This window comes from Callorhinchus milii, unplaced genomic scaffold (assembly GCF_018977255.1).
Source record: "Callorhinchus milii isolate IMCB2004 unplaced genomic scaffold, IMCB_Cmil_1.0 Scaffold3, whole genome shotgun sequence".
Taxonomy (NCBI): Eukaryota; Metazoa; Chordata; class Chondrichthyes; order Chimaeriformes; family Callorhinchidae; genus Callorhinchus; species Callorhinchus milii.
This window is the reverse complement of record NW_024704744.1, coordinates 8,099,958-8,114,234: the sequence shown is the minus strand read 5'-3', so window position 1 is coordinate 8,114,234 and position 14,277 is coordinate 8,099,958. Positions and strand designations below refer to the sequence as shown.

General features: G+C 42.6%; 1 protein-coding gene across 1 annotated transcript in view; it reads left to right on the top strand.

Annotated features, from left to right (window-relative positions):
• lrrc1 (leucine rich repeat containing 1) overlaps nt 1-14,277 on the top strand; it is a 103,001-nt gene that overhangs the window by 62,333 nt on the left and 26,391 nt on the right. Inside the window, exons 7-8 of the mRNA XM_042333006.1 lie at nt 10,504-10,578; nt 13,302-13,446. Coding sequence (XP_042188940.1) covers nt 10,504-10,578; nt 13,302-13,446 — 220 coding nt within the window. The remainder of the gene's footprint in view (nt 1-10,503; nt 10,579-13,301; nt 13,447-14,277) is intronic.

Below are 14,277 nucleotides of genomic sequence, written 5' to 3'. Positions count from 1 at the left end.
AAAATATACAGTCAATTCATTTTACAGTATATTCTGTGAAGCGCTTTGAAACATCTCAACACGTGATGAAGCACTATATCAAATGCAAGGATTATTATTAGGTCATTGCTGTCAAAGGCCCTGGGAGAAACTCGCTCTTCTTTTCATGGGAATCAATTAACGTATACCCACACTTGGTTTGTGCCTTGTGTTAATCTGAAAGGCGACATCTCTGATGATGCAAGGCTCCTCCATTGGTGCATTGGAGCATCAGCCCAGGCTATGAGCTGAAGCTCCGGTTTAGCGTTTGAGCCCACAACATTCTGACCCAGAGATGACTTGAGACAGGCGTCCGGACACCAGGCCATGTTCTGGGAAGGCACTGTTCAAATCAGTTTCTCACTGGAAACGACCAGTTCTGAGGGAGGACCTGTGGTGAAAATGGTTAAGATGGACCTGAATTACCTGAATGTTGTCAGAATGAGTAGCATGTGAAGCAGGTAAGATGTGTGACAAATTAAATTAAGCAAGTGGACCTTTAAACAGGTCCACATGTAGGCAGATAACGCCCAACTCTATCTCTCTGCCCCTCACCCTCGATTCCAGGACAACTGACGTCCTGACAGACTGTCTGTCAGACACCAAGTCCTGAATAAGAGCCAACTTTCTACAGCTGAATGTCAGCAAGACCGAGGCCCTCCTGATTGCCAGCGCAGCAGCACCTGAGGGACTGGCAGCATCACCATCCACGGATGCACACTCCACCTCACCAAACCAGTCAGGAACCTGGGCATCTTGTTCAATCCTCAACTGTCCTTTCTCCTCCATATCTGTGCCATGATCCCACCTCCGCAACATTGCCCAACTCCACCACTGCCTCACCCCTCAGGCCATGGAAACCTTCATATATGCACTTTTCACCTCAAGGCTCGACTACAGAAACTTCCTGCTTGTCAGCCTCCCCAACTCTTCCCTCCATAAGCTGCATATCATCTCTGCAGCTCGTGTCCTCTCCCGCACCAGGCTCCATGACCCCATCACCCCCATCCTCACCCGGCTCCACTGACTCCCCATCCCCCAGAGGATAGGATTCAAAATCTTCATCCTCACTTTCAAGGTCCTCCACAGTTTTGCCCCCTCCTACATCTCTGGTCTGCTGACCCCTATCAATCTGTTCGCTTCCTTCGTTCAGCAGGCTCCAGCCTGCTCCATGTCTCCTGCCTGACCCACCCTACATCAGCGGCTGGGTTTTCAGCCTCTCTGCCCCCACCCTTCAACCCACAATCCCTTTGCATTCCTCTCTCTCTTAGCTCCTTGAAGGCACGACTCAAGACCCTTTTTTTCTTACTGTGCTTTCAACCGCCCTCCTACCTGCCCTCCCTCATCCCAACCTTGCCCCCCCACCCCCTCCCCCCCATGCTCAGGTCCTGCTCCCCAACTGTCCAGCGCCTTGGGATGTCCTCCCGATGTGAAAGGCGCTTTACAACTGTAATTTTTATGTTGTTGTTGTTTATGCCTTGTTATAAAGCTCTCATATGTTGTATTTTTTTAGGGATTCCTTTGGTGTTTTAGTTGTTATTTAGTATTGAATGGGGATGTGGGGGTGTGGAGAGGGGAAGAAAAAAATGTAGTTACTTACAATGATATGGCACGGAAACAGGCCATTTGGCCCAACCATTCCACACTGGTACTAATTATTACTCCACATGAGTCTCCAGCCTTCAATTCCCTTTTCCCTCACATATGCATCAACATCTAGAACTAGTCATCCCTTAAAGTTCACCGTTGTACCACATCCCTGTAATACAAACCTTTTGAAGAGTGTTTCAGAGGGTTTTCAATGTCAGAGAGAGACTGAAAACTCTCCGGGGGATGTGTTGGATTGAGAAGCCTGCAGTAATTGTCGTGTTCATGCTTGTTGGATGAAACAGCTGTGTGTACCTTTCAGGAGCGCAAAGGTAATTCTTTCAGCCTGACGTGGAAGGATACCGAGATTTGATTGAGAGAGAGAATACAGGAAGTGGACTATTTAAGAATTTATCGTGGAATGTTACAACACATAATTGGACCATCCCATCAATTATTTTTTTGCCCACAAAATATGCAGTCAATCCACTTTATAGTATAGTCTGTGAAGCGCTTTGAGATGTCTCAACGATGTGATAAGGCGATATATCAAATGCAGGGATTATTATCAATGTTGCGTTGAATTTTTTTTCCAATCTGAGTCTAATCTCAATCCCATGTTTGCACTCCCATATCTTTTAATATTTCTCCAATTAAAGCAGCAATACAGTGCAGCTTCATTATAAAGCAGGTGTTGGGATCCAAATCCCTGCCTGTAGCAAGCTTTGATAGCTGGCCTCACTAAAACAAAAAGCTGGCTTCCAGGTCAAGAGACGACAGAAGGAGCAGTTAAAGAGAAATATCTTGAGACAGATCTTGAAAGAGATGAGGGAGGGGGTGAGATGCAATTTCAGAGAGCGGGGACAGATAGACTGAAAGACGCCCCACGTCGATGGTGTAATAATAATAATACTAATCCTTGCATTTGATATAGAACCTTATCACATCTCCGAGATGTCTCAAAGCGCTTCACAGAATAAAGTGAATTGATTGTATATTTTGTGGACATAATGTGGCAGTCAATTGCGCACAGCATTGTCCCACAAGCAGCCGTGGATTGAGTGACCAAATTATTTTTTTGTAGCGTGGAAGGCAGAGGACATGGAGTAGGCTGGTGTCTGCTGAGTGAAGGGCCCAGCTGGATTGGTATGGTTTGCAATGCATAACATTCATGGCGATCTATTGCCTCGGAAATCGGCTTCCGGGTCAGTAAGTCTCTGTTGAATCGCTTTTTGAATGCCCAACAAAGCAGGAAGTGACAACAACAACAAAATTACATCTTTAGAGCGCCTTTCACGTCGGGAGGACGTCTCAAAATCAGCAGCGACCTAATAACCCAGAAGACATCCATTTTAGCTTGAAAATCCAGCCAGCGTGCATGAAGCCCATTCACGTCGAATGGGATCTACAGGACAACAGGGTTAAACTGAATTTGCATGACAATGAAGCACGTTATAATGGGCCCCATTGTGTTATTTTCCTTTCAACAGAATTCATGGGCTGTACCGAAACTAAGGTTTACCCGCAGTTTCTTGCTAGGGCATTAAAACTGAGTATTATTAGTAGTGATTACTAGGTGGAGGAAGGGAGGGACACTGAGCTGGAATTTGATCCCATCAAGTTAAGATGACTTGTAAGATTAACAGGCTGCACGGCTGAATAGGCTTTCATTTTTCCCCAGCCATTGTTCAAATTCCTGCTCTTACGAGACATTTGCAAGCTGATAGCTGGAAATAAAAAGCCAGCAGAAATCTGTCAGATTGGCTGCTGCGTTCGCCTACAAATATACAGCAGTTATACTGCACAGGAAAAAAAACATAAGTGAAAAGCTTCATAATGTCATGATGACATAAGGCGTTGAATCAACTGTGACTATTATTATAATTTGCGGACAAATGTAACTGTCCCAGGAAGGCTCAAGACTGGATCGCTCAATTTGTTTAAAAAAAAGAAAGAGTCAAAAATAGGATGGAATATGATATTGCTTTGCAATAGTTATTGCCTGTTTGTGCCATATTAATGAACAAAATATGTGGGGTTTAAGCAAAATTGAAGGAGGACAAGGAAAAAATCAGGGCGGTCTGCTATAAACTGCAAGAGTATATCTGATTTGGGTTAGTTATGCTTATAAATGCAGACCCTATTCACCTCCCCTCCTTGGATCCATGCCCCTCTGTAATTTATTCTTGTAAAGCGTGCAATATATATCAGAGCACTTCCTTTTGCCCACCCACAGTTTCCATTGTGAACTCGGTTGTCTGCACAGGTTGGGACTGTTAACCGTGCAGTAACGATGATATGTGAGTAGGATACAGTGGAATGGAATATTTGTAGGGCCGTTACCGCATGTTGTAACGTGCCTCCAGATTACCGGCATGTAACATTCAGACACTGGATAATGTGGAACTGAGGGAGTCCTGTAGCTCAGTGGTTAGAGCACTCGCTTTGCAAGAGAGAGAACTGAGTTCAATTCCAGGCAGGGCGAAACCTTGGGCAAGTTTCCTTACTCCACACAGAGCCTAATAATAATCCCTCCAAAAACCAAAAACAATAATAAATTGGTCATTTGTAATCCACGACTGTTTGTGGGACATTACTGTGCGCAATTGGCTGCCGCGTTCGCCCACAAATATACAGTCAATTCACTTTACAGTGTGTTCTGTGAAGCGCTTTGGGACGTCCTCCCGACGTGAAAAGCGCTATATCAAATGCAAAGATTATTATTATTAAGTAAATGCTTCGTTTAATTCAAGCAAAGGTCAATGAGGAATTTTATTTGGCTTTTTTTTCCCCTCATGGTCCCCCCACACCTTGTATTTTGGCTGACACTACAATGCAGCATTCGGAGAACACTGCTTTGCCAGAGCTGCCGTCTTCACGATGAGATGTGTATATAATTTCTCCCACTGCACTGGTTGACAATCCTCCAGAAAATATTGTTCATTTACTTCATGGCTGCTTGCGGAACATTACTGTGCATGAAATGCCTCGTATGTTGATCCACAAAAAAAAGGCAACACACTTGGCAATAATTAATCAAACGCAAGGATTATTATTAGGATTATTTTATCTTTGTAATTACATGTGATGCACTTGGAGACTTAATATGATTACAATGTTACAAAAATGCAAATTCTCTTCTTTTGGGTTCCATCAGTTTGCTTAAACTGAGGTCTATCTCTGGCACAGACTGGTGCCAAGGCACGTGGATTTTGCTTCAGGCACAATGATGTTGGAGTTTAGTTTGGATCCTCCTTTGCTTGAATCTGGTGAGGCACGGTCAGCAATGGCCTGGATGATGGAAAATACAATAAGTACAGGTTCTTGCTTTCTCTTTAATCCAACCTTCACATACAGTTAGGAATCGCACTCTGGTTGTGGAAGCACTGTCCCTTTTGGAAAATGCACACTCTGGGGGGTGCGGAGATCTGTTAGAACATAAGAATTTGCCAGTTGAAAGAAGACCAAAGTTGTATCCCATCTCAGCAAAGACAAGTTGTGGCGATGTAGAGAGGACAGACAGTGTTCCTTGCTAGATCCATTGTGGACTCCTGCCATATCTGGTAGGCAAGGCTCAGCAGGGCTGACTTTATTACCTCCTTCCCTGTGGGCTGTAGTACAGAGTGTCTGAGAAAGTTTCCTCCAGATGGCTACAGCATGTTTATTCCAGGTAGGCTGCGTGTTAACCCCCAGACGTCGGCAGAGAGCCTGTTTACACAGCTTCCTGCTGAGCTGTCTGGTATGTCCAGGTGTGGGTGAGGTTCACTGTGCACCCTTGCCTGAAAACAATGTGAAAAGAATTACAAAGAGTTACAGGACAAAGCAGGCAATTCAGCCTAACTTATCCTCCTGTGCCAGTGTTTATACTCAATCCTCAGCCTCAACCCGTTCTAATTCCCTCTGTTCCCTTCCTCATTATGTCTGTATTAAGTTTCCCCCTAAATGTGTGTAATGCACAACTTCTTGCAGTGAGTTCCAAGTTCTCATCACCACCCTCTGTTTAAAGGAGTTCCTCTTAATCCTCCCTTTTAGATCTATTACTAGCGAGCTTATATTTTTGGACTAGCCAACAAAAAGGACAACTGAACGTACAGGTTAAGCTGCTCTGCTTCCAGGAGACGCTCCAGTGCACAGAGTGAAATGTTTTGCTCGCACCCAAGGTGCAGCAATATTTAGGAAACTTAGGAAAGCTTGGATCAGATGGTGAAGCATCCTGCAATAGATGTCCTAGGGTCAAGAGCCAATAATAATAATAATTAATAATAATCCTTGCATTTGATAATTCATCTTATCGCATTGTTGAGACATCTCAAAGCACTTCACAGATTATATTGTAAACTGAATTGACTGTATATTTTATGGGTGAAACGCGGCAGCCAATTGCGCACAGCAGTGCCCCACAAACAGTCATAGATCGAGTCACCACATTTTTTTTTGTAAGCATTTATTTAAAACCCAGGTCTCTCGCTTGCGAGGCGAGTGCTCTAACCACTGAGCTACAGGACTTTTAATACCTTCACTACTCAAGTACCAAGTGCTGCGGGACGCTACCCCGCGTGAAGGGCACTATATAAATGCTGTTGTTTTCACAAATTATCTGCAAGTTTGCACAGGTGTCCTTGCTAATGATGTCCCAGATAAAATTAGTTATTCACTTCATGGCTGTCTATGTAAATTTGGTTGCCGCATTTGTCTACAAAATATGCGATCTCAAGACTTTGTATTGTGTGAAGCGTTTCAAAATATTCCCGACTGTATAAGATTCTATATCAAATGCATGAGTTATTTTTTTCTCTCTGTCTTTTGTTTAAGCATCCCTATTGATTCTCCCTCTGCAACTCTCTGGGGTAGAACATTCCTCTTTTTGGTGGACTGGGGGCCCAGTTGCTTCTGTTGCAATGTATAATACATTTACATTGTGCCTTTCACTTTGGAAGTGCATCACAATGCTGATTAGGCGCTTGAGCTAAGGGGGGATGTACTATTGTACTGATGTTGTACTGCTTGCTGATGTATTTTGGGGTTTTGCCCACAAAATATACAGTCACTTCACTTTACAATATGTTCTGTGTGGTGCTTTGAGACATCTCGAAGACATGATTAGGCTCTATATCAAATGCAAGGATGATGATTATTATTATGATTATTACATTGGCATGTGAAGACCACTTCCTCCAGGTATTTATCATTGTAAAGATGCCTAAGCATTAGATAAAACTATCCAGAGGAATTGCTCTCCATATTCCAATTTTTGTACTGTTACTTAGTTGTCCATTTTATGTTACACTTTTGGCAGTGGGTAGTAGCCCACGAGTCGTGATGCAGACGCAAAAAAAAAGTACAACAACAGCAAGATTACATTTGTATAGCACCTTTCATGTTGGGAGGACGTCCCAAGGCGCTGAAAAAAGCAGCATTAAAAGATATCGAGCTTTAAGTGTGTTACCTTCCCCTTTCACTGGTTTTGTTTTGTGTTTTCTTCAGCTATGGTTGTAATCGCTCTATTTTTGGATCATTTTTAATATAGAGGAAAAAAAATGCAGCAGACAGCTGTTCATTATTTTATATCCCATCAGCGTTGCGAGCAATATCCCCGTTGGCTTGATTTTGTGCAGTTGAAGTCTCGGGATCGAAATACCGTAATTAAAACATGTTTGCTCTGCGCTGAGGAATTGGGGTAGAAAACTGAAATTCTATACTTTGCCCATATTTCGCCACAAAATATACAGTCAATTCACTGTACAGTATATTCCATGAAGTGCTTTGAAGACAGGATAAGGTGCCAAATAAAATTTAAAGATTATTGATATTATTACACTTCAAAGGAATTTATTGTAATAATAATATTAAATAATATAATTATATAAAATACTTTGAGATGTTTTGATGTGGTGAGGCCCTTTATCACGTGCAACTGTTACTTTATCCCAAGCGAAAGAGGAGAATGGCATTTTTATTGTTCTTTACCATGGAGTTTCTTGCTCCTCCTCCACTTTCCATCGGAATAGTTTGTTCCTGGAATATGCCTGTGTGCTCCCAAATTTTAAAATGTTTTCAAAAATAATAGCTCCACTAACCTCAAAAGGCGTTGAAAAATTTGGATAATTTTTGCTTCTTAAGTGTGTACTATCGAATGTACTTTTCCTCAATGACACACTGGAAAATGGATACTGAATACTTATCCCTGAGTCTTTCCAATTCCATTACAATGGTCAATTGGGATTTCATCCCTCCTGATCCCAACCCTCAGCTCGGGTACAAATCCTTGACCGACCAGCGCCTTGGGACATCCTCTCCATTTCAAAGCGCGCAAAACAAATGTAATTTGTTGTTGTTGCTTTGCATTTATTGAAAGTAACGGCATGTTCTGGCATTTAAAGTATTTAATCGGGTGATGTTGGGTGATGAAGAGTATTCTGAGGTTGCAGATGTGTTCTTGGAAGTACTAAAATAACTCAGTTTTACTCTGAAATGCCATTGAGTAGCTTAGCACTACAGCTGGCTGTATAATTAGGAACCTTGCACAGAGGGTAATGGGTTACCAGGATGAACATTTAAGACAGGACACTGGACTCTTTTAAGAAACAGCTTGATTCTATAATTCTATAAGGTATTAGGTTGGAGGTTGAGATCAAACTGACTGAAGGGCCTTATAGTTGAAGTGCTTCCCTTACTACCATAGTGGGTACAGATCTTAATGGATGTTAAAGAATCTTTAAATGTAAACTCGTAAATCTAATTATTTGTTCCCTGATAAAAGACTTCTTTTGATGTCTCCCAATCAAAGGGAGATGATGGATTTTATTTTCTTGGCAAACGTGAGTTTAACACACTGAGGCGGTTGTAATTGGTATTGGAGTCAACATGTTACTGGCATGTGTCACAGGAAAGCCTGCCATGGTCCACTTTTTCTGGCCTAATTTACTCAGCAATGCTTTGTTACAGACCAAGACATTTAGTTTGCTCCCAGCTCCCTGTTGTCAATGCTTTTCATTATCAAATGTATGGCAACAACACACATTTGTCCAGCTAGGACTGATTTACCCGTTAGGGGTTCAGCTGCAGAGGCTAGGTAGAACATGTCTACACATCACCTTGGATAACTGAGGACTCATGTATCCTCAAGGCAGTGCTGTTCAATCTTACATAAATCCTGTTTTACAATACAATACAATTTACATTTATATAGCACCATTCACATCAGAAGGACGCCCTAAAGCTCATTCACAGTGCTGGATAGGGACCTAAGTTGGGTGGGGAAGGGAAAGATGACCAAAAGCACGGTTAAAGAGGTATGTTCGAGACGTGCCTTGAAAGAGGGGAAGGATGGGTGTCAATCTGGCTCAGATGGTAGCACTCTTGCCTCTGAGTCAGAAGGTTGTAGGTTCAAGCTCCTTCTGGGGACTTTGAGCTCACAGTTTAGGCTGGAGGAGTACTGCATTTTTGGAGGTGCTGTCAGGACCTGTCTGTCTTGAACGTTCAGGTGAACATTTAAGATCATGGCACTGAAAAGTGAAGGGAGTTTCTTCCAGTCTCCTGACCAACAATACTCCGGGAAAAAAAATGGTTGTTTACTTCATGGCTGTTTGTGGGAAATTGCTGTCCGCAAATTGGCTACAAACTGACTACACATACTGAAGTCGAAGCACTGGTAGAAATTGGTACAAGCATGGTTGCATTTGCCTTCAAATACACAGTCACTACACTTTACTGATAAATGGTAAATGAGCAGAACCTATTTCCACCGGTTGGGGGAATCAGTGACTGGAGGACATAGGTATATGACAGTCACAAAATAATATTTTTTATAAGATATATATATTTGTAATATATCCATTGCAGCTACACTTGCAATCAAAGGATCCAATATGGAATGTAGATTGACACGCAGACACACACACTTAATTATCCTTGAAAGGTTTGACTTTCGCTTAGGCATCTTTATAATGATAAATACAAATGTATAATTTATAATCACTAGGCCATCCTCCCGACTTGAAATGCGCTTTAAAAAATGTAATGTTGTTGTTGCCGTGGCTTAGCTTCGTCTGTGTTCTTTATTTTGTTCCTGCCGTTGCTTGGTTACGTGCGTGCTCTATGACGCAGGATGCCACGGCGCCACAGTCAGCCAGCGCGGCCACCAGGTGACCTCTATCATTTTTAAGAAGGGTACAGAGTATTACTTTGCTTACTCTGGCCTTAAAATGCATCGCGAAAATGCTAAGATTTTACTTGTGTGTATATTTGTCTGTGACTCTTCTGTTTTAATGTGGCTGTGCTTGTATTAGTCTGTGCCAGTGCATCGCTGCAATATGTGTGGTCCAGTTAGTACAACAACAACAACTTGCATTTATATAGAGCCCTTCACGCGGGGAGGTGTGCCAGAGCCCTTGACAGTTGCGGAGTCTGACCCCAAGCCAGGGGGAGCGGGAGGTTGGAAGTGACCGTAAGAACGATCAAAAAGGACAGGGCAGCAACTTGCAATTATATAGCGCTGTTCATGCAGGATATAGTCTTGGAGCACTGCAGAGTGGCTTAACATCGCAATCGAGTCTGCGTTAGAATGAAGCACGTTCCAACGGATTCCACTGCACTTGCGATAGTTCTGGCCAAATATACAGTAACTGCAAAAAGATAGATGTGGCGAATAAGGTCGTTTTTTTGTTTGTTTCTTTGAAAGGACATCTCAAAGCACTTCACATGGCTGATTAAGAGCCATAGCTTGGAGGGTGGGGGTGGATGTCGAGTTTACGTGGCTGACTATTCTTTATCAGTATTCTTTACACTACTAATTCTTAACTGAGTGCAGGCATTATTATTATTATTATTATTATTATTATTTATCTTCTTGGTTCTTTTTTCGGAATTTTTCTTTAAATCTCAAAATTGTCGTTGCAGCCAGAATCTATTGGAGCACTTATAAGTCTGAAGGACCTGTGGCTGGATGGGAATCAGTTGTTAGAACTACCTAAGGTAAGTTTATTTTGCCATTACTGTTTCTCCCACTTCCTCCCCAACACCACCCCACCCTCCGCCTTCCTTTGGAGGGAAATTTCCCCTGCATCTAGATTTACTCCAGTTATTTAGTGTTTTGGAGGATACAGGTATCTGACTACAAAAATACTCCTTCTACAATGTCCCACAAACAGTTCCTTTCGTGCCTGTTTGTGGGACATTGCTGTGAGCAATTAGCTGCTGAATTTTGCCCACAAAATGCACAGTCACTCCACTTTATCCTGCAAAATGCTTTGAGGCGTCTCGATGAAGTGATAAGGTGCTCTATCAAATGCAAGTATTATTATTACTGCAAGCTTGTTCTCTTTAAATAATTATCTACTTCTCTCTTAAAAGTTGTTAGCGAATTGGCTTCCACCACCCTTTCAAGCAATGCATTCCAGATCCGAACAACTCGCTGCGTGAAAAAATTTCTCCTCATCTGTTTCTTTTTAAATAAAGAAACAACTATTTTAACTAATAAAACAACTATTTTAAATCTGTGTCCTCAGGTTACCGACCCACCCATCAGTGGAAATAATTTCTCCTTATTCACCTTATCGAATATCCTCATAATTTTGAAAACTTCTATTAAGTCTCCTCTTAACTGTCTCTGCTCCAAGGAGAATAATCCCAGCTTCTCTAGCCTCTCCTGATAACTGAAGTCCCTCATTCCTGGTACCATCCTGGTAAATCTCCTTTACACCCTCTCCAAAGCCTTGATATGCTTCCTAAAGTGTGCTGCCCAGAACAGAACACAATACTTATCTGTGACGGTCATTGATCAAAAGGGGACACGACTTTGGAGGATAGGGATTCTTCCCACTCAAGTCCTGAGAACCACACTAGCTGGATGCAACATTGGAATTGGACCAGTTTCTTGTATTTACTGGTTACATTTCAGCCCTATCCCAGTGCCCAGCTTAATGGTACTAAAGCCTTCTTCTATGAACCTGTGTCGTTCCCCACACCACCCCAGCTCTCCTGGGAGAAAGATTGCATTCTCCAGATTTTGCTTTTTTTTTGGTCAGCCAAGTGTCTGACACATGTAGAAACCCATCCTCATGCTTAAGTGTCCAAACCAAACTGAGATCTGTATCGGAATGGAAATCACACTATCTCCCTAGAGGAATGCTTCCTGCTTCCCGAGTTCCGGAGAATATTAGGCATAGGTTGGAAAGAGCCAAGGCTTGGGGACCCCAAAGTGTGCATTGGGGTACTGCTGGAGTCTAACCAGCTACAACCACATAGCTTGCCACTGTCTGGCAGGCTTTCCCGCTGCTTGTCTAACTAGGACCACCCTACCTGTTAGGGCTTTGACTTATAGGGTTAATGGAAGATGAGTGGGAAATACTTAAAAAGAATTGTGTGCAGGTGTATGGGGAAAGGGCAGGTATGTGGGACTGAGAGGTTTACTCTTAAAAGAGCCCGCACAAGCACAGTGGTCTGAATGACCTTCTTCTGTGGTATGAATTTCAATAGGTCCAACTTTAGTTGTCAATTTTTTTTAATGAAACTGGAGTCCTATATATATACTGAAGTCCTATAGCTTTGTGGTTAGAGCACTCGCCTCGCAAGCGAGAGGGCCTGGGTTTGATTCCTGGCAGGGTGAAAAGTTGGGCAAGTTTCCTCACTCCACACGCCTCTGTTTACCTAGCCGTAAGTAAGAACCCGGTTGTTAGTTGATTGGTGGATCACTTTTTTTGGGGGAAATAATTCCTTCAAAATAAATAAAAAATAATTTGATCACTCAATCCACAACTTTTTGGGGACAACTGCTGTTCTCAATTGGCTGCCCCGTTTCACCCACAAATATACAGTCAATTCACTTTTACAGTATATTCTGTGAAGTGCCTTGGGACTTCTAGAAGACTTGACAAGGCGCTATATCAAATCAAGGATTATTATTATATACGCTACAGTGTGTTTTTCTGCATTTTCTGAATATTTGGCCCAAACTACCAGGATGAAAAGTTTTGAGATCCACTGCGTCCAGTAGCTTTCAATTTCATTATTCCCAAATGTGCAGTTGCTGGCGTTGTGGACGAATGTTTGGCACACAGATTTCAGTGCTTCCTGCATTTCCCGGAGGAATTGAAAAAGCACTGATCTTTTATTGAAGTTGGCTGGCTGCTGTTACTGAACTAACTGGAGGGGTTGAAGAAGGTTTTAAAAACCTTTGGTAGCTAGCCATCTCTTCCTCTCAATTACCATTTGCCAACCAGTGTAGAATGTTTTGAGATTTTGCAGCAAATTAGTAAAAAAAATGTGGATTTCAGAAGCGTATTTGTTAGAGCATTCGCCTCGCAAGCGAAGGGACCTGTGTTCAATTCCCGAACAGGACGGGTTTCCTCATTCTGCACAACTCTGTTTACGCAGCAGTAAGTGGGATCATGGTTGTTAGTCGATTGGCAGATCACATTTCTGGGGTTAATAATCCCTTTTTAAAAAAAAGAATAATTTGATCACTCAATCCACGACTGTGTGTGAGACACTGCTGTATGCAATTGGCTGCTGCCTTTCGCTCAGAAATATACAGTCAATTTACTTTACAGTTTATTCTGTGAAGTGCTCCGAGACAGCTCGAAGACAGGATAAGGCAGTATATCAACTGCAAGAATTATTATTATTATTATCATCAGGATTTGGAAATTGATATGAATTGTGCTTTTATGAACTGTGGTTTATTTCAATTCCAACAGGAGATTGGGAATCTGAAGAACCTGCTGTGTTTAGATGTGTCAGAAAATAAACTGGAGAAGCTTCCGGAAGAGATCAGTGGACTTAGTTCGCTATCTGATCTGCTGGTCTCACAAAACCTAGTGGATGTTCTGCCAGTTGGCGTAGGTAGGTGAAATTGCTTGAATGTATGTATGACAGACCTGTATGTATCAAGACCTTCCTCTTCATGCGCTTCAGGTGCTAACAATCACCTCCTCCCTCCCCCCAGTTCACAGTCGGACTCCGCCACTGTTAAACGTTCTGAGACACTCCGACCTCCCAAGTCATTAAAAGTGGCCTGTCTCAGGCAGCCCAATGTCTTTTCGAGTGAGCCTCAAGAACATTTTTTGTTTGGTCAGCCAGGTGTCTGACCCTTCACCATGCGAAAGGCTATCCAAGCCAAACTGAGAATTCTATGATAGGATGTTGGGATGGAGTGCGCACTCTCTCCCTGGAGGGATTGTATCCTGCTTAGGGACACAACCTACCCCTAATACTGCGGAAGGTATTAGGGCCAGGTTTCAAGAACAACGACGACAACAACTTGCATTGATATAGCACCCTTCACATAGGGTAGCATCTTGGAGCACTTGAATGAATGAATGAATGAATGAATGAAAGAATGAATGAATTCTTTGTCAGATATTTGTGCCAAACATCAGAGCTGAGCAGAAGTAACTGAACACCAAGTTCCCTATTTAACAACCTGCTCAGTGAGAACTCTCTTGACTTATTGATGTGCTGCACAGAAATGTGGAGATAGATCTTGGGTATTGATTCCTGAACACTGCAGTCGTGACCCAGCGTGGTTCTGTATCCTGCGCTTGATGGTTAAAAAAGACTTGCAGAGAAGGCTTGTTAGGCAGCTCTGGTGCTGAGGGTGTTGGCCTCCAACAACAACAACATCAACAATTTGGATTTATATAGCGCCCTCCACGTCGGACGGCGTCTCAGAGA